The sequence below is a fragment of the Falco punctatus genome (assembly GCF_963210335.1).
Source record: "Falco punctatus genome assembly, chromosome: 3".
NCBI lineage: Eukaryota > Metazoa > Chordata > Aves > Falconiformes > Falconidae > Falco > Falco punctatus.
In genome coordinates, this window is record NC_137582.1 from 98,784,290 (window position 1) to 98,805,800 (window position 21,511).

The 21,511-nt window shown below is 38.5% G+C and overlaps 2 protein-coding genes across 9 annotated transcripts in view; one reads left to right on the plus strand and one right to left on the minus strand.

Moving 5' to 3' along the window:
- RNF182 (ring finger protein 182) overlaps positions 1 to 21,511 on the plus strand; it is a 279,878-nt gene that overhangs the window by 210,968 nt on the left and 47,399 nt on the right. The gene's annotated exons all lie outside the window — the stretch shown is intronic.
- The window catches only part of KIF13A (kinesin family member 13A), a 131,618-nt gene that overhangs the window by 25,488 nt on the left and 84,619 nt on the right, over positions 1 to 21,511 (minus strand). For all 8 annotated transcript variants that reach the window (XM_080379751.1, XM_080379753.1, XM_080379752.1 and 5 more), the window contains 10 exons: positions 19,264 to 19,375; positions 18,661 to 18,873; positions 16,997 to 17,107; positions 15,715 to 15,849; positions 14,419 to 14,549; positions 12,520 to 12,606; positions 12,247 to 12,413; positions 6,487 to 6,697; positions 1,681 to 1,843; positions 885 to 1,025 (listed from right to left, as the gene is read on the minus strand). In XM_080379751.1, the coding sequence (XP_080235877.1) occupies positions 885 to 1,025; positions 1,681 to 1,843; positions 6,487 to 6,697; positions 12,247 to 12,413; positions 12,520 to 12,606; positions 14,419 to 14,549; positions 15,715 to 15,849; positions 16,997 to 17,107; positions 18,661 to 18,873; positions 19,264 to 19,375 (1,471 nt within the window). The remainder of the gene's footprint in view (positions 1 to 884; positions 1,026 to 1,680; positions 1,844 to 6,486; positions 6,698 to 12,246; positions 12,414 to 12,519; positions 12,607 to 14,418; positions 14,550 to 15,714; positions 15,850 to 16,996; positions 17,108 to 18,660; positions 18,874 to 19,263; positions 19,376 to 21,511) is intronic.

Here is a 21,511-nt window from a genome sequence, read left to right on the forward strand (position 1 = left end):
CCTCCCCTGTGTTATGATTTTAGAGATTCCCATTGTCCCGTCCAAGGCATGTAACAAAGGTACAACAGCTGTTCAAACATATTTGAGAATGATTCTTGATACACGTAATTTAGGTGCTCCGTATCAGCCACAAGACAGCAAGATATACTTCTTATGCACTTCTACCTGGATACTCAGAGGACATCTGGAACGCCAAATCTCACGTCTATCTCTCGCCAGTAAACAAACAAGCTTCTGAAAAGTCTCATGCTTATTTGCCAAGGCTAAAATACTTAAATTCTCAGGAAATACCACCTAGTTTTAATGGAAATACTGACGTAGACTTCAATTGATTCCTTCACTGCTTTGAGGTTGGGGGACATACAAATGAAATCAGAGAATATTTCATATTTTAAGATCAAGTGTTACCCCACTAATATGTTCTTTACCTTGAGTGTATCTAAGCAGCATCCACAATTTAATAGTTCTATTTCTAAATCAGGCTTGCTGCTTCCATTCAGAGCTGGGGCTTATCTGCATGGCACCTATATGATGCCAGGTAAACACATGCTCTCTTAGTGGTGCCACGAGTCACTTCTGCAGCACAATTATATCTAATCTCAGCACACTTACATCTGAGAATGCAAGCGAGGATAGGACACAGCTGTGGTTTATTATTCATGGGAATTTTGAATATTTAGTATTAGTCATAATTTTGGGGGGTTTTGTTGTTGGGGAGGTTTTTGGGGTTGGCATTTGTTTTGTTTTATTTTCTTTTTAAAAACCCACAATATCATACCTTTTCATATATAGAGTCATGGCACGATCTGTACAACATACTAAAAGGGGTTAAAAGAAAACAAATGCTTTTCGTTCCAATCCCTTTCAGAAAACATAAACAATACCTCAGGAATTTTCTCCTTCCACTCTTGATAGAGGTCTCTCATGTCAATCAATTTGTTCTCTAGTTTCTCAATAGTCCACACTTGAGTACCTTTTCCTTTTCTTCTCACTTGAATAGCAGGCTCGCTTACTATTGCACCCCTCTAAATCAGAGGAAAAAATAATCACTGCAGGAAAGGTGCAAGTAAGTAGTTTAACTCTCTACTCAAACTGCATTCCTAAAAAAAACAAAACACAGAGCATACAGCTTCTCTCAGCATGCCAGCCATACTCTCTCTGTCCTAAAACGCAGCATCCCCTATACATGTCAGAGGACCCAGACCTCTTTGTCCTTCCCAGACAAGTACCATTCACACAGGAACAGTGACATACTCAATCAAATCACTTCAGCATATTACCATAATTGCTGTCATTATATTCACAGCAGCACTACAACTACAAAGCCCTTAAGATAAAAAAATTGTAGGCATCTGTAACAAAACCCAGTAATTTTTGCAAACATAACTAAAATACGGGTTTTACAGAAACAGAACACAAATGTCTGTTCACAAATTGCATGCACATGTGGTGATCATACACTTGAAAGAACAGCAAGAGCCATACTTAATGCTATGTTCCCATTTTTACTTATAAATTATTCACCTTCAATATACTGAAGTCAGGTAGCACCTGTATTTTGCCTATGCATAGTCTAACACAAGTAACAGTTTATGCCCTTAAGTTAGATGAATGTTATATATGTCTATGTATTTTAGATTAGCCATAAAACTACATTTTCCAGCACTCTGTCATCATTACCTTCTTGTTGGCACTGAGGTTTTCAGCAGGAATCTGAAGTGTTACTTGATAATCTGTTAGCTTACTCATTTCTTCTGCTAAGAAGTTTGCTTCTCTCACCAGTGTATTTGCCTTTACTATCTGCTCTCGAAGTTTAGCCAGGCTCTGTCGAAACAATTCATCCCTGTGGTGCAGTAGGTAACATGAAAAATACACAGAAACCTATTTCTATTATTGGAAAGCTGCAAATGGGGGATGCTAACAAAGTCTTTTCTGAAACAAGTTTATGAAGAAATGCTGTACGGCACTACATCACCAAACATGAAACAGTGTCAGAAAATCTTATTGAGGAAAAGCAGTGATCATATATTAAGCAAATGTATTACTGTTGAGGTAAGACTAGCACAGTAATGCCCCAGTGAAAGGGCACAGTACGATGGGAGAGGTTACAGTGATGATCTGTTAAAAGCCCTAGGGACATGCCTAATTTTCAAGAAATGAAATAATTGCAGATGTCTTTGTCTTGAATCTGGGATTCCTGTTCCACAGAAACTACCAGTCCCAACACGTGAGACTTCATCTTGATAAAACCCTCTTCCTTTAGACCACGATGTCGGAACCTGCAATCACTGCAAGCCACGGCTTTACATCACAGCTGGGGCTTTGCAGTGCTACAGACCCCAGATCTCCTCCCATATACTTAAGTCACCTCAAGTGTACACATTTGGGAAAAAAAGAAAAAAAAAAAGTTTTTTTTGAAGTTCTGTATACCCAAAGTACCTTCTAAGGAATAGACGAAGGAGCACAGGTTAAAGCTTGTGCACTCTGTACAGTTAACAGTCTCTGGACAAATTCCAAAGAGGTTTCTAAGGCCTGTCTGAGCAAATCTGTTCTAACGTAACACCTGGCAAACCTGCTATGACACATACTGTACCTCCCCCTGTGATACTGAGATACACTCTCCCCTGGGATTCTTGTCTTTAACTTGCCTTTTACAAGTATCACAATTAGCAAATGTGAAGTCCCCCTTTCTGCCTGCCTCTGTCATCCCAACAGAGCTTGCTGCATCTCATCATCTGCATAACACCCACGATCAAACTTCACACATTTCAGTGACCAGCACTCCCGTGGATGATTTTTTAGCTTTTCCATGCAAAGTCCTAGTGAAATACAGCCCATGTTGTGCACATACACTTCTCATTTCTATAAAACACATTACATTACGGACAAGCAAGGACATTCATGGGCCTTGCTGTGAATACAGGCCAAGTTTCCCTATTTGCTTTTATTCAGACAAGCCTAGATCTTCTGTATATTTTTACAGCACAAACCACAAACTGTTAATACGCCTTTCAGTCCCCAACGGAATTGTCCTTGAGTGGTTATCCTTTTTCTAAATATCCCAAAGAACAGCCTGAGTAATTCAAGTTGTGTTTTGGTATGGTACCAGGGAACCAGCAAAGTGGTAAACGACCAGCAGTGCTCGGAAGCAGCCCTGAATTTTAGTGCCTTCTTCAACATGCTAAAACACGCAGCTTTGTCTCTCTCACCTATCTGGCCTACATCTTCAACAGCGGTGGGTTTTGCTGGATCTTAAAGAGCTGCTGCTACCAGCAGATATTTCGTCCACTTCCTCTGTATCTGCTCCCAGCATTACACAGAAAATTCCTTTCCCTCTGCCTCTTGCTTCTGTTATCCAGGCCGTCGGGATAAAATGAGCAACTCCAGGCCATGGGAGCGACACAGTCCAGACAGCTACAATTTTGGATTCACCAGAAAATGAAGGGAAAGTCAAGAATTACTCACTCAATGGTACTTAATACTGAGAGTACACTACGCCTGCAACCACTGTGAGACAGCTGCTGGCTTGAGAAGCAGAAGGCAGCTTTGATCTGTAAGTGCTGTAAGAGCCACGGGATTCAGCTACAGCCAGTCCCTTCCTTGATCCAGGAAACTGGCATCTGGCAAGCTTTTTGGGGAGGCTCCCACAACAACTGTAGCTAGATTCTTGAGATAGGAATAGTTTAAGACTATAAGGAGGACTTAAGAGAAACTCAAACAATTATTATGGGTAGTCCTCGTTACAGTTGTGTTTTTCTACATATATAGCTGTGCCAGCATCCTTCCAGAAACTTAAGCAAAAAAAAAAAAAAAAAAAATATATTTTAGATAGGATTTCTTAATTCTTACTACACAAAACATATGACAAGCCTCATCAGGATATGAATCAAAGCAAATACCCACTGAAACTGAAATCCTGAAGCAATCTTTTAAGCCAAACAAAGGAAACATATCTGACATTCACAAGGAATCACTGCAAGTCTCCAGAACATGCTGAACTAAACCTCTGGTCCAGTATACCACCACACCACCTCACCTTGACAAATTAAAGTTGTTTAAAGTCAGGATGGGTTAATCTTATGCCAACAAGTTCTAACACCAGGTCAGGTATCATCTGTCTTTCCCACAGCCAGTGTAAAGCTGGAATAAACCGTGCAATATGTTCTAGCTGATCTGACAGATAGAACCACATGCCTACATCTGATACCCAACAAATTCACTTTGCTGGCTGATCTGGTAGAGCTCAGCTTCATGTGTGACAGTAACAGAGCAACAGCTAAATCTGCACTAATCAAATCCCATGCAATCCAGACACTTGGCTCTTTTGCATGTCCTTCACATCCTATTTTTCCCTGCGTTTCTTGCTCTCTGGCCAGTTGCCTGGTACACACCCTCTCAGCACCATGTTGCTGTGCTTTCACAGCAGAAATCCCTGAAGTATTTTTTTCTGGTTTCTTACTTAAGAAGATTCAACTTTTTCCCCTTTTTTCAGATGCCCAAACCTCTTCTAGAACTATCAATAAATAAAAAGCTACCAAAGAGGATCTTCTGGAAGACAGGAAACCGATGATCCATTCTTCCAGAAAACTGCTTATTCAATGGCAGGGCCACCAAAACATTATCAGACTCCCTCCTGATCACTACAAAAAACATTCATTCTCCTCTTTTATACAATGCAACAAAGTACAGTCTTCAAGAAGTTCAACAGCTACATAGAGCAAAGCATTCACCTACGAAATCCAGAGGCAAAAACGCTTGCTCAAAGCACAGCTCCTACTAAGAAACATCTAACTACTGAGAAAAGAAGCCTGGCAGAACACTTAGCCATGATATCACTCCAGATTCTCTTTTTTTATGTCATGATGCGGTTATGGTGGCTGGTTAATTTTAAGTTGATCAATTACAATTTTTTTTGCTCTCAAGAATGGGCAAGGTTTTTGCTACTTCCTTTTCCCCTCTGTTGCATGTTTTTAGAGGTATCGTTTCTCTTGCCAGTGAGCCTAGTTCTCATCTCTGCTACTCAATGGTTTCTTGATGGCCTTGTTAAACTCAAAGCAGTTCTGAGGAGCAATGATTCCAGCTAGGGTGTTTCTCATTTTGAACTCCTTCTGCAGCCCTAAAAGAGCCTGCAAATCCCAACCATGACTCTGCAATGCTTTACATTCAGTTCCCAATGATTCTGGTTTTAGCTCTTACAGGGCCAAACAATTATTTTAATTAAAGGTGAAACACAGTACTACTACTCCCTATATTTGCCATGGAAAACATTCTAGTCATCGCTGGTCAACAGTTTGTTATTTGTTTAGGGCTTTTTCCCAGGCCAAACTGGGCAGAAATTACAAAACAGAACCTTGCACAAAAAGTAAGCCAAAATCTGTTCTACTTCTGACACTCTGAATTTGAAAGCTGCAACACAATCTTGGCTATCTTTGTTTATAGACTCCTCTTGTACATGGAATTTGTTGGGTTTTTTTTAAATGGTGGAGAATAAAGCAAAAATAATCAGAATAGGAAAGAGCAGTCAAACTCACTACATACAGAAAAAAATGCTGAGTGAATAATTAAGCTTCTGTTTTAAAAGAAAATAGATTAAAGAGAAACTTACAAGAAACGTTTTAGTACACTTAGTCATTCTTCCTGCTAAATTAACCCAATGGCAGAATACTCATTTATGTGCCAAAAACTTAAATCACCTCAGTTGCTGCCCCTAGAACTCTCCACGGGGCTGTCGTCCATCTCTCCCCAATGACACCAAGAGCAAGCTTCCCTCATTGCAAAGATGTGAACACACACGTGCTGCTTCAACTCTGCTCCCATCTCCCAGTCTGCTTTTTAACTCTCCCTGCACATCTCATGACGATCCTTCCCCAAGGCTGCATTCAGGTGCCGTGCTACTCCTTTGTAAGAGAGCTGCTCACCTCACGGCAAACAGCTCAAATGTGCTCTACTCTGCAGCTCCCAAATACACAGTTTTCTTCCAAAGCTGGGCTTACTTTTAGAAACACATACATACAACATATAAGGACTCGCATTTTCCGTATTTTTTTTGTTGTTTTTTAGATTGCAAAATACTGTGCTCTCATATATTCCCAACACACAATATCTTTAGTGGAGTCCCTAAGTCTTAGCTGACAAATTCATCTTTGCACTATCCTTTCTTTCCCGAACTTAAACTATAATTGCTAAACCAAACATTTCAGAAGCACTTTTCAGTTTTTTTTAAACGAAACAAAAAAACCCTATAATGCTGATCAATAAAAGTTAAATTCTTATTTCATTTATGTGTTGAACAGGAAGATCTCGTACACACATTACACATCAGAACCTAGTCCTAAATGAAATGCTAACACTTTGGTGGAGGCAGACACTGTACTGCATGTCAACTCCACAGAAAAGTATTACCAGTTTCTGACAGACGGTTCAAACCTCATCTTTCAGCCTTTGTATTTCTTATTAAGTCCTTTGTTTTAACTCCAGTATTCTCACCTCTCTTCTGTCCAGAGATTTACTTTCTGCTGTGCAGTCTGAGCCGTGTAGGAGAGTCTGTCGCTGCCATGTTGATGCTGCCTCTCTGGGGAGAGCTGCTGCCGCAGCAGCTCTAGCTCACGTTCATACATCAGCCGCTGCTCCTCAAGAGCACTCCGCTTCTCTTCCAAGTACTGTTTCTCCAAGATCTGGACCACATTGTGTACTGGATCTAAAAGAAAAAAAAAAAGAAAAAAAAAGGAGGGGCAGGGGGGAGAGAAAGTAAAACCCCAGAAGTAAGAAAATGCCATTTCAGCATTACAGAACACTCATTATTTATTTGGTAACAGCAATCAACATACCCCAGAATCTTTGCAAATGCAAGATACCCATTGCCCCCCAAAACAAAAGCCAAAATAATAAATATTGCATTAAATAGATAAATCTAAACAAGAAAAACATGGCATGCAAAGAGGCTAGAACAAAGGTTAAAACTGTTGTCTATTGCGTATTTCAGTACTGTGAAGTTATATGTTCCAGAATCCCAGTAGGAAAAAAAGAATAGCTGGAAAAGTGAACAAATTAATAAGAAAACAGCAAAATACAAGGGCAGATGATGTTAACCAGAAAAGGAAACTCCTTGAGGAAGTAAAAAGCAATTTACTTTCTCCATTTTGGCAGAGAATGAAACATGTTGGAGAGCTGCAGATGACAGCTGAGACAAATTGTCGGACTAGTCACGCATCGCATTTGCCAATGCACTTCACAGCACTGAAGCAGACAAAGTCAGTCCTGGAAGGGACTTTTGCATTTACAAACCACATTTCATCTCAGTATCAACCCAGAACAAACATCCACGTAGATACTCTATCCTGAAACAATTGTCTGTGTCAATTGGCTATGGTTAAATCCACATTGCATTTGAATTAAAGAAACATTACTCTGTCTACTCCTGGGTTTAGGTCCAATGCCAGACTGTGCTCCTTCTATATACTACTGGTATATATCTGAAAGCTTAAATAGAGTAAAAAAAGTGGTTTGCAAGAGGACCATTCTAGATGAGTATCTGAGTGACAGCACATCACCAAAGAGACTGCTGATTCTGTACATCAGAAGGGAAAGGGAGAGGAGTTCCACAGTTGGAGTGGTGGATTATTAGGGGAAGCAACATTGCAGCTCTAGGACATGCCAGGATTTTCCAATGCAAAAAACTTCAGCTTTAAAATAATTGTTTGTGATGCTGCTTCCATTCTGCAAATATTAAAAAAAAAAAAAAAAAAAAAAAAGATTTGTTGTGACTTTTTGGGATGCCAGTCTGTCACAAAGGAAGGAGAAAAATAAACCTTGATTTAACTACACTGCCCCACTTCAGAACTAGATGTGTGCTGCTCAAAAAAAACAACAAAACAAAAACCCCAACCAAAACCAAAACCCCCCCAAAACCACATCAGTGTGATTTATTTATAAGCCATCCTGCCTTCACTACCAAACCCCAGTCCTTTTAAAATTATGTACAAGTTTTTATGATACTACAGTGTCACATGAACCAGAAGTTGGGTTACTATAGCATGCAATAGAGATTCATGTGGAAGGTTCTGTAGGGTTTTCACCACTAGTAGTGTATGCTGGGCACCAGGACACATACATACACTCTCCCAAAAACCACATCCCCTGTAGCTTTGCAAACCAATGTAGCGCTGCTGTATTTAGTAACCTGTAACAACTTACTTTGTACTTAAAACTGAGACCAATTTTGTTAAAGAAACTAACCCACTGCAATTCAACAGATACGGCCATTGAGGCAAGTCATTTAATTAAAAAAAAAAAATCCTTCCTATTACAAATGCTAGAGAAGCAAACAGGATCTCCAGGGTTCTGTTGTTACAGTCAGTTTGTATTTGCCTCTCAGCATCCTTTTTTGAAATACTAAGATTGATGTAAAGCACATCTTTATTTTCAGCAGAAACTTCTGCAAGTTGCTGCTGTGGCCCTAGCCTTATCCATGCAAGAGACACTGGCTTCATACAAAGGCATCACAAAATACCACCACAATGGTAATTACAAAGCACAAAGTTAAAAACCAGTCAGGATAAACAGCAACCAAATAGCAAAACAGTGATGCATAAAAGCATCTTAAAATAACCAGAAATATTACTTTTTAGTACATGACATTCTCAAAAAGTTAGCTATTTTTAGCTTTTAAACAGACAGCGTAACAAAAACAACTGAACCAAGTTCTAATATTCTAGACTACAAACCAAATTATTAATGCTGATCTGCATCATTATTATCCTCCTAACTCCTTCAGATAATAACAAAATTACCTTCACATGCATAGGTTGCAATGCATAATCTCTAAAGCAGTTTTAATTATGTGCAAGAATGGTTGAGAAATCAGGTATTACCCAGAAGATTGAGAAGAGGCATGGAAGAAATTAAAAGCCCTCTATTGTGTTTGCAAACACAGGAAATTAATCTAAGGCTGACTCATTAAGACAAGACTTTCCTAAACGGCACAAAGAGCAGCTCCAAGTTCAGGGAGCAGATATCCTTAATAAAAGTGATCTTTTCAGCCATCTAGATTTACAGGATCACAACCACCACAGGATCAAATTACACCATGAAAAACATAATAACCTAGTTAAATATAACCCTGTCTAAAACCACCCAATTTCAACGAAATCCACTACTGTTTGGAGAAAAAAAGATGGGTTATGCTTGTATTGAAATGCATAAAATGCAAAAAAAAAAAAAAAATCTACACTTTTCTAAAAGTCTTCATTTTAACTTTGGAAAGAGTTATAATGTGAATTATAAGCCATTTGGTTAGAAGATTAAAAATTAAACAATCATGTTTTTCACAATTCAAAAGAACTACAATAGTGTTTAAGTAAGATTTAAACACCATGTTCCACAACTTTGGATTTCTCATGCAAACTCAAATAAATTAGAGAAGATCCTACCCAGTGCCTGCCAAATGCACAGCAAATTCCACACAGTGTTACAAGTCCCAAGTCCCAACCCTTTACATATTTATGTGACAAGAGTTCAATGGCCCTGAAAAGACCATTCATATCCAGTTAATCCTCTGCAAAATGTTAGAACTGAACCAGAAGAATGTATTTTCTTGATAGGATGAACAGCATTTATTACCTTGCTGCAATGTCACTTAATTCACATCTGGAATCTGTCAATCCAGTAAAAACAATGCTAAACAAATTCCTTAAGATTTCATGTAAGCGCGTTTTTCTAAGCAAGTTAGACTGTTATGACACAGGCTGCTTTGCTAAGTTTCATCAAAATCCCCACCCTGAGCTAGAACAGTTTAGTTTGCTTCAATGAGAAGCTGCCTAACCTTATCTCACTGTTTACTTAACCACTGCACAGTATACAAGAATAAAGTAAACTTCTTTGATGTGTTCTGTGTTTGACCAGCATCACAAATTAGCAGTGCAAAGCTGATCTGACAGAATCCCACAAAAAGTTAACATGCTGAAGTGAGGAAAGAATCTGGTTGTTTTCTTTACAGCTGTTTTCAAAGTTACACATTTTCCACTGAGCTTCTTTGGAGCCGGATGCAATATGCGACACTGTTGTACTGGTTACATGCCATAAAAACAAACGTGCTGCGCCCTGGAGAAGCTAGACTATTTATTTAAAGAGGGTTACTGTTTTCAAATAGATCAAGAGGGGAAAAAAAAGCCCAAAAACCCATACCAAAGTAATACCAAAACGTCTTGCTTTGGGCTGTATCAATACATACCTATAAAATAATTATCTAATAAAAATATTTAAATACCCCTTTATTCTATATGGATAATAGAATTAATAGTCTTCAGTTATTTCTTCTTCCTTACCCCTATTTATTTTTCATTTTAAGGAAGAATAAATAAATGGTATTGTAACAAAGTTGCCTGCCTTACTGTAACTTACTGCCTTACTTCTTACACAAGAAACCTGAAGCCAGTCAGAAAAAAAATCATGTATTTTAGCTACACCATTGGAAGAACATAAGCTGGAAGCACTATTAGCTCTGAGTCAAAAGACCAGCCTATGATCCTCACAGTCTCTTGTTTTGCCAGGGTTTTATCACTTACTACTCCAACTTAGTTACGCAACACCTATGTGGGAGGGAGCAGCAAAGACAAGAAGCAGAATAATTTGTGATGCCTCTGAAACTGTGCAACATATATGACTGCTAACGTTTGCTGTGCATTAGGGAGGGGAGAGCGCTAATGAAACAGCAAGGTCTGTAACTGTTCTTCAACAAAAGACACAGACAAAAACTGGCCTGGACCACAATCAAAAAAAGCCTACGAAACTAAAATGTAAAGACACTTGCAATATTGTGAAGAATCATTTCCATCAACTAGATAACACACACATGAAAACCCCAAAAATGTGACCCCCCCCCGTTCAAAGAACACTGACTCATTGTAGACCGCTACAGTTTAGTCAAGCGCCCGGTTAGTGACAAGCAGATCAAGCATCAATTAATGCTTTCAAATTTCTCCAGCAGTCTCATGCATGAGCCAATCGAGTTCAAAACCTTTGTCCCAGTTTTGGCACAGATACGGGATGGTTTGAGGCCTTAAAACAGGCAACAGAATCTTCACAAGGGATGACAACACTGAAGGCCACCAGGATGGCAGATTCATCTGAAATTCATGTCCTGGTGTGAGTGAACCATAATGAGAGTATTACTGTTATCAAACTGTAATTTCACATAAATTTAAATGACCTGACCCTGTAACTCACTCACACAAGCAATTCCCTTAAAATCAAACTGTAAAAAACCTGCAAACTACCGCTAGAGCATCAAGCATACAAAACCATCACGCTGTACTCAACAGCAAAACAGAGAAAGTTAATAAGCAGACACAAAGAAAAAAGTAAATACTGGTTTTCAACGAGTAAACCATAGCAAACAATGGAAATACTGCAAAAATATGGAGAAAGGAGACTAGAAAGCAATGAAACACCATCTACTGCGTCTTCTTAGTCCGTGACCAGAACTCAAGGTATTCACCTCTCAAATTCTGTGTATTAAAAAACCTGTACAAAGCATTCAATAGTTTACCAAGTTTTTCAGAATATGTCATATGAACTATGACTTGCCTTCTCGAAATCATTAAAACACTGTATTGTTATACATATACCATACCGTTATTTTACATACTGTGTTTTATTATACTGTCCAAAAAAGGCATCACAATAGGTTTTAACAAAGATGAAATAAAATACTGGGAGTGATCAAGCATTAAAAAACACACTAGCTGCCATTTGACTATTGGCTTGTTATGATTTCAGTGTTTTTCTACTAAGGTTAAAATAGTGCCAGTAATATTTGATACAAAAGGAAGGATGAAACTAACTGAGCCGTATCTGAAGCCCTCTTTTGTCTGCAGTTAACTTGCAAAACCAAGAGGTTTAGTAGGACTTGGATGATGATTTGACAGGCATGTGATTACAACTCCGCTGCACTATAAAGGACAGCAGAGGTACAGATAAAATTGTGTCAGGGCATAAACCAACTACTAATATGTGCATGTATTTATACCCAGGCGCATATAATTATTTTAAGATACATAAAAAAAAAAAAAATGTACCTAGCTGTCGGTGGATGTATATGCCTAATGCTGTTTCAGTAAAGTATCTTTTTCTGAAAATGCTCCAAAGGCCCTCAGAGCAAGTGTACCACTTGTTTTACCCAGAAATTAGGTTCCATGCTGAATGTGTTAGACAGTCCAAAAGAACTTTTTTATCTGGCAGTTGCCTTACCATTGCTATTCAGTGTTTTCATAATAACTTCCATTTGTGCAAACTCGTAGTTGTAGTCTGGTTCTGAAGAAGCTTCACTAGCTGCATCCAGATCATGCTCTCCCAATGATGCTTCTTTCTCAAGGTCTTTCAGCCAGTCTCGCCGTTTCCTCTTTGGTAAATTGATTCTGTGTAAAAATTGAAATTCAGTTTCTAAAAAGTTTAGGCAGAACACTGGAAGAAAAAAAAATAGGCTGAACATAAAGAGGCTGAAATGTAAATATCAACTATTACCTAAAAAAGTGGTTGTTTCCCCATAATATTCTATCTCCATGCCATAACTGAGTGACAGAACATACCAGTGCACCATTTACACAGGATCTGAAAGAAGAAAATACGACTTCAGTGAAATCCTAAAACTGAAAGGTTGAAAAGTAACTACAAGATCTAGTTTCTCCCATCTACAGACAGTGACTTGTATCACATGATGCAAAAATCTGCTAGGTTCTCATTAAAGAATCAGTGGGAAAGTTACTGGTCTGGTTACTACTGTCAGAATTAAACACAAAGCACCTTTCCCCTCTAGCTTTAGCTGGTACAACTCTTCAGTAAACAGACAAGGTTGCTTTTAGTTGCAGTTTTCTTTAAATGCCCTTTTCCTGAACTGGGTCACTGCCTGTTTCTTATAAACAGCCTGTAAACTTGGATACATGCAAATCCCACTGATAAAGCTCTCCAAGATACAAGCTAGTCAACACAGAGTTGTAAAACATACTGTTAACATACTCGGCGTTCAGGCATACGAAGACCCTCAAATTCAAGTTCCATTCTTTCAACAAATGGAGTCTCTATTATTAACAAGGGTTTATTTTTGTGAACATCTGGTGTGCTGCTATATTTGCATGTAGGTTTCTTTGTATTCAAGTTTCAATCACAAAATGGGAAAAATGGAGCTGTTGAATTTTTGCGTATGTGAGCCACAAAGTGGAACATTTTATTTGAAAGAGGAAAAAAACCACAAGTAAAATGAAAAAAGCCTTTTCAGATGCAGTGTTCTGAATTCAGCTGTGTCTCTCAAGTAAGTCAACACAAACATATAAGCATTTGATTTAAAACCAGATTTTTATTCATTTTTTTAGTGAAGTTCTGGTAACTAGATTTCTGTTGACACTATCATCTTAAAAAAAAGCCACTTAAGCATTGGAGATCAGGCATGAGTAAAACAAAATACGTTTTCTCCACTGACATGTGCCTTTGTTCTTGCCAGTCAATATGACCGATTTCCAGTACAGTAACTCTTATCAGCACAAGTCTGAATGCCATCTGGTTCAAATTTTGCACTGTAGGCTGCACAAGAAAAATGCCAAGTGCTAAGAGGTATGTTACTGAAGGCAGAATGAAAGACATCAGGTTTTTTAAAAGGTCTCTCTCAAACTTTTGTTTCTCCTTCTAATACTAATTTATATATTATTTAGATATTCAGATTTCAGACAAGCAGCATGACTATTAACTAGGACAAAGGTACTGCTTATCACACACCACTGGCGATGAAGTGATGAAGACATTTACAATTCCATCCAGGAAGCCACAGTGCCCCCAGACTGAAAAATTATTAAATTACAGAAGTAGAAACAAAAGGAAAAATGTGACTGCATATTTACTAGATGCAACAGTAATTAAAGATTTAGAAAAGAATTTCAAGATCCTGAGATCTTTATAACACCTCTTTCTCACAAAATACTGAGCTTTACAGCAGGAACTACTCAGGAGGCACAATTTATCCTCCCCCACCAAGCCACAGCCTACTACCCCACTGCATGGGTCAGGATAGCCAGCAGCATCTCGGGGATCTTATTACCACCCAGGATACAGCCAAGCAATGGCCCTTCATTCCTACCGAACACCACCTTGCAATGGTTTATTCTCAGCCACACCACTGATAGCCTGCTATGCTGCAGGGTGGGTGGGTGTCTACACGCGTAGGGAAATCTCAGTTGTATCACTAAATTTCACTTCTAAGTATCTTTTCATGTATTTAAGTATCTTAAACTTATGTTTAAGTCACCTATATTGAAGCTACTTATGGATCAGAACGAACATTCTTCTGACTACGCAGGATAAAAATGCATGCAAGTTATCTTCTGGTAAAGAAAAGCCAACACTCCCCTGGAAAGTGCTGCTGATCTTCCTTACCTTGCATTTTCTTTTGGTGTGAGTGTAACTTCTCCATCTAAAGCAATATCAATCTCACAGTGCTCTGGCTGGATTCCTATGCCAAAGAGCTGTATATCCTGAGAGGTATCTGCACCAACTCTTGTGTGATCCTAGAAAATAAGCTGTTACTAAGCAACAAGCAACCTATCATTGTTTATATAACTAAGAAAATATTGGCTAAAGCACTAAGACTGCACAATCTACGTGCTCTCTTTTGCTAAGCACTTCTGTAGAGCAGAAATGGTGCCACAGCAGATTTGAAGACTGTAAAGATCAGACACAAACTGTTCTTCTGCTCTGCACTTTATCATCATATGATTTTAGATAAAGCAAAATAAAACAGTTGACAAGCAAATTCAAATTTAAAAATATTCTCTATTCTTGCATACAAGCAATAATTACAAATTTATTATGAAAAAAACAAGCCGTGTCATATAGACATGTATAATAGAGGTCAACATGGATAGTAGAACAAGGCGCACAGAGTTGGCTGCTTTTCAGAAAACAGTCGTAGCAACTCCACTAAACATACTAATCTCTACTGTAAATTCTGCTGAAATGCTTTACTTTGCTGTTGTTAAGAGAAGTTGTGCTTTACTTGCTACTCTTCAAATGCAGAAGCCCTATCTCAGCCACTAAAGCAGAAAAGTAACTAGAAAAACAGACAGGATAGTTTTTCATCTCTTACTGACAAGGAGCTCACATTTCCTTACAAACTTACTAGGTCTGTATTTGACAGTATTTCACTCTGATACGAGACTATGCTAAACAGAATGGTGTGAAAGCTAGTGGCACTAGGAAAATACGTTTCTGTACATTTTTAACCAATTTTCCCCTCCCTTTCCCTTAAGCTTTTCTGTCATCAAAAACTATGTTTAGTCTTACTGATTACTACTAAACATCATCTTTCTATGATTAACGCATTGAGTATTTAAAGCAATCCTCAGTTCACTAACAAAAAGAAGCATCTGACATGAAGCTCTTGCTTCAAGTTGAGCGCAAAAGACAATTCCATTCACATCCTGTCTGGAAAAGCTAGAATTTTTCTCATCACTGGCACACACAGCACTTCTCCACTGTTGGCAATCAGGAGATGATCAGGAAAACAATGAAGCTGAACTGCACAGGGAGAACAAAAGCCTAGACAGTAGGAGGAGGCCTATCCTATTGTACTGCAACTAGTCTTAAAAGTATCTAAATAGACCCTGAATAAGCAATTGAGCCAAGAATTCAGAACAATAAACAAGCATTCCTTCATTCTGTTCACATTCTTACCTTTAAATAGTAAACCAAAAGCTCATTGAGCGCAGGATCCGCATTCAGGTTCACCAGGTAACACTTGTCATCCCCCACCTTGATACCTGAAGACTCAAGGGAAATCCCCATACTTTCTAGCTGTCTCTGCCTCTCCTGCAAGCACAAACCCAGGTTCATCTTGCCTGCGGCAATACGTAGAGACCAGTATAGCAAATAAATGAAAGCAGAACTAAAGCTGAAGATGCACGTGCTGAGCATGCATTCTGTATATTGCTACCAGAAACAGAACTTAAGACATTGGTGAAGTACTGCATGTTTAACAGAATTTATTTTTACATACCAACAGTAAAATTTAGATCTAACCTTCAAACATGTGCTTGCCCAAAGTGGAACTTACTTACCTAAGCAGCCCTATTGATTTTATTAGGGCTACTTGTAACTAACACGATGATTTATGTTGTATAATCAGGCTTTGAATCTCTGTTAGTTAAAACCTTGTCTCAGTTGCAATTACAAGGATAATCATACATCATTTAGAAAATAGCATGCCACAGTTTAGGTTTATTCTTTTGTAGTATAATTATGAATACAGCTAAGGCATCTACTCAATCACACGTGTCTTTTGCTTTGCTTCAGTTTGGGGGTTAGGATTTTTTATTTGGCTGGTTGAGTTTGGTGTTTGGTTGGGGTTTTTTTTCTAATAAATTTAAACAGGGGTTGCACCAAAGCATGCCCTCTGAAACATTACGACTAGAAAGGGAAAACAATACTTGTTCTCCAAGCTATAGATCATGGAAATGATGGAAAACTGCACCGGAATTCAGAGGTCTTGTTTTAAGTACAGTAATGATAAATAACCATTCATGAATGCATGTACACATTTTCGTACATATTTTTCTTCTCTGGTTAAAAAGTCACTAAAATAAAAAGCAATTACTATCACCCAAAATTCTGATCCTTCTGGAATTCTTCATTTTCTTAGTCACTTCAAGGGAAAGATGTCCTAGACCCCACTGTGGTTTTATAAATAAATGAGCTGCCCAAATATATTTTGATGTTTTAATTTAAACTAAAATATTAACTTTTATCAATGATATAATGACACAAGCTATCATTATTCTAATGCAATTTAGATTTAAAAAGAACAAAAAAAAAACCCAACCCAAAACCAGAAATGAAAGGACAAAAGTCCAGAAGAATTTTAAATAGCTGGTGGGAAAGACAGCATAGTCCACTAAAGCTCATGCAATTCACCTGACTTGCACTATCTGGGTTTTTCACCTCAAAATTTCTGAAATACCTGTGCAATTTCTTCTGTTTTCCTTAGCTTTTCCTCCCAGGTGACTGTTAGCTCTTTTATTAGTTTTTCAGATTCTTCCAATTTTTCCTTCAGTTCTGGTGCCTTCATGGCCTAAAAGATAGAAAATTAGCAAACCCCCTCAGCTGCTCTTCCCACTGCACAAGGCAACTGAACACAGCAACTGAACATGAAATTCAACAAGCAGAGATTTCAGCTGTATCCCCAGTTTATTCATGGCAAAAGATGAACAAGCAGGTCACTTGCAAAGGAAGAGGACAGAATCAACATATAATGGGCCCAAATCTGAGACAGCTGAAGATCAACAGCTCCAGAGTCTAATGGTACCAACAAAATCTCTGGGCTTGTCCACTTAAGCTTCAGTGTCTGTATAAAAGTATATGAGTATTTAAGAAATTTAAATCTTAGCTGCCTGAACTTCAACTGCAAAGTCGTTCTTCCAACAGTAGTTTCGAATACAAATTACTCTCAATATTTAGCCTTCTGTTCTATCTTGGTTTCATAAACGTACCTAGAGTTGCATTAAAGCTTTCAGACTGACCCTGTTGGTGACCTTCAAAGTCAGGCATGCTCTGGAGCTAACACAGGCTTCTCGTTTCACAACAGGAAACAAAAGCAAAGAGCTCGAATTTGCCCAGTGCAAAGTAACAATTCAACAGGCTGGCCTGTAACTCTATAGAACTGCTTTTAACCAAAGGTATAATAGAAAAAACTTTCTTAAAAATTAGTAAGACTTTGGACACCTTCCGACTGATTGTGTTCAGCCTCAGCCTGCCAACATAATTAACAACGTGCTATAGTAATATTTTCCGATTTAAAATATGGGATCAGAAGAGATCTTTATTAATGAAAAAAGTGAATGGCTCCTTTTTCTCAAAGCAGATTTTCCCATTTCAGCCTGTAAGGAACTGTTCGTAATAGGAACACTATTCCTTAAATGAACGTGAAGTTTAACCACCACACTAATTTACCCTCAGACACGCTTCTGTTCTTTTTCCACCAGTATTTTGTGTCTTGCCTGAAAAGTTCAACAGTATTTTCCTACAGTGCAGTGCCTAATTTCTCCAGGTATCACCAAGTAAACTATCCTACCCTGATCCTTTACTCTCTGATTGGATGTATAAATCTAAGCTAAGTAGCAATCACACAGTGTTAACTGTTAAGGCAGTAAAGCAAACTGCAGATGGTTTCAGTGTTGCATTTTTGACAATTTCTTATAGATTTTCACAAATGTCAAGGACACAAATGTCCCACATGTTTTGTGATCTAATACCAGATTTAAGGCTTTTCACACTTTTCCATTTGACATCATAAAATTATATAGTTCACTAATGCAAAAAAAAAATAATCTGCTAATAAGTACACAATGAAGCTGTACTCTAGCTCTTATCTGTGCTGCATCAATTATTGCTTGACATGAAGTTCTTCAAGAACAGTCTATTGTGACAAGGGTCACCATCAGTACAATGTTGTCCCCATTTAGAAGTTACTAAGAATAAGCAAACAGGTTGGATTTATTTCAGGAAACACGGTTAATAAAAAAAAAAGTGCAAGACTTCCTTTCCTCATAAGAAAGCTAGTCTTCCAGCCAGCATTTGACATTTCCTTGGGAAACGCAGTTTACGTTGTACTGTGAATAATGTTACCTCAGCTTGGGAGAGCTGTTCTTTCAGTTTTTCAACTTCTTCACGTAATTCTCTGATGACCCGAGCATTTGGATCTTCATTCACCACTGCATGATTAACTATCCTTTTGGCTCTGTCTGCATATCTCAGAGTAGAGAGTGTTTCTTCATAGTTGTCTGCTGCTGGACTAATTGTGGCTATCATGGCAGTTTGGCTGTTTCCTCCCAAGTTGTCCTATAAAGTGCATCCACAGGAAGTTTGAGGGTTAAAAATTGCTCTGAGGCTACACAATGTCTTTAGAAAGATACTTAAAATACAAAGCTTAATATTCAGACACAAAAAGACACTCTGGATATAAACTAACCAGTATGATCCACAAACAGTTCCAGCCACCTCCACCAGCCTTGATACTGCTATAACTGATAATAGCCAAATAGGACTCTATATAGAATTAATACAAGATACACTTAGCTGTCCATATTATTTGGTGTAACTTATAGATATGTGAGCTCCTTAGCTCACTTCTTTAAAAAAAGAGAAGTCCACGTACACAGAGGTATGCTACAATGATCCTACAAACTATTAAGCTGCCATCTTGTGAATAAGGTGAACAGAAAATATTACCTTGAGAAGCCAAGTGAGTACAGAGTCTCTGTAAGGCACAAACTTGTTTTTCCCCTTCCCTGCTGCTTGGTCAGCAAGTGATGATATAACCAAACCCAGCGTTGAAAGGGATCTACAAAGGCAACAGAGTACAACAGCTTTAACACATATTCCAAACAGATTTAATAAAACACACACACAAAAAAAGAGATTTGCTAAAGAGTTTAATTTTTGCTCCACAGAACTTCACGTCTGATTTTTAAAATATCATAGAATAATTTAAGTTGGAAATGACCACAGGAAGTTGGCTAGCCCATTTCCCTGCTCCAAACAGGGCAATGTATTTATTACTTACATATTTGGAAGAAAAAAAATGGCTATCTACAGTGTTTTATCTAATCTGGTACTAAGACCAAGTTCCAGGAAAACTGAGACAAAGTTGAAATATTCAGGTATTTAAAATAGCTTTAGAAGTATATAAAGCAGACTGCTTCAGTACATGGAGAACCAGTGCCTTTGATCGGCCATCTAGGAACAATGTTTGAAGAGCACTGGCACAACAGACCACAACTGAACAACTCTCTAGCCATAAGGAGGTGTCCTCAAGACAAAGCCAGCTATGGCCCAGCAGAACTAGTCTGCCTGGTGAACAAGTAACTAACCAGCCATCACACAACAGAAGTCTCCTCATCAAAAGAGACTGACTAGGAGGTCCCCTGACAAATAGGTTGACTTACAACCGAGGTGCAGCCTCGCTAGCTTCTTGGGCAGGGAACAGACCAAACAATCGCCCAGTTACAAAAATGCCACACAAGCATGAAAGAGAAAAGCCCCCAAATTGCTTAGCAGCAAGCCACATTGCAAACGCCGCTCTAGAATCATGAAGAAAATACAGATAACTCATTCATTTGGGTATATGTCCCACTTGTAACAACAGGGGCAACTGTATCAGCAAACTGCGCAAAGCATATGTGTATTATATTATCCAATTGTTACATAAGCCTACATAAAATTTTAAGTGACACCAGGGCTCTTAGGGCGAGTATGTTTAAGATAATGAGCTAATTCAGGACCTTGAGAATATGAAACAGATGCCTAAAGGGTTTTCAAACAGCGCTGAAGACCAAGTGCGTACCCATCCATCATACTCATGCCCAAATATCCAGCTACTCTCTGTAACTACCAAGGAAAACTCCAGCAGCGCTGCAATTAAATAGTCAAATAAATCTTTAATTGTACTGTTCCACTCCATCCTTTTGCATTTTCTTTTCAAAACAGTACTGCTTTACTACTCAGGCAGCGTTTCCACGGTATTTCTAACAGGGCCTTAGTGCCAAATGAAACTACCAGTGGTTCAGAAACAACATTTAGAAAACGACAAAAATGTCGCAGAAGATTATTTCAAGGAAGATATCTGAAGGTAAGGTAACAAGACCTATTACACGTGTCACAAAAGATGTCCCATACTGCATATAGCACAAAAGTGGTATGAAGATAGCATAGACCTGAAAGCAAAATTAAAAGAAATTTAAGGAGCAGCTAGATAATCTGATGTCCGAAGAGAGCGTTCTGTTTTGTAAAACTGCCTGTAGGATAGCTTTCCAATTCACCTCTGAAAAATTCCCAGCAAAAAGGACAGTTTGGTTTAGTCTGTGACCTAAAGAAAAGCCTAACAACCTCTGAAAGCTTGCAGGGGGAGAGAGAATTGGTTCTTCCCTCCAGCCTCTGCTCTCCACGGACGGAGATGACAGTGTGCTAAAGGTGCAAGAGTGAGCAGTAGGATATGCTGTACACTCTTCCGCAGCAACCTCCTACCGTGTAACTGAAAAGCACCACCAGCACACTTCCAACCCAGTCCACCTCCAAGGAGCATAAAGTTAAAAAAAACCCACCCTGGTCTGTTTTCCTCCAGCTCCTCTTTCCCCCTTTAAATGAGGGGAAATGTGAAAACCAAAGGCAAAAACTGAGGGAGGGGCAAGAAAAGGACAGTCAGAAAGGAGACAGCGAGGACAGGGACCTGAAAAAGTCTGTCACTGAAAACTATTTCACAACAGGGCTGCGATACCAATTTGAGTTACAGGCACTGTATTTCAATAAACAGGAAATTACAAGCTACAGTTTAACACCACACAATTAAAAGATGTGGTAATATTTCTGCTCCTTGTAAATACTGATTTTATTTTAAGACTGTTAACATCTGCAATAAAAGCCAAACCGGAGTCATTTATGTGTTCTGCTTGAGATTTTGTAATACAAAGCTGTTTAGAAG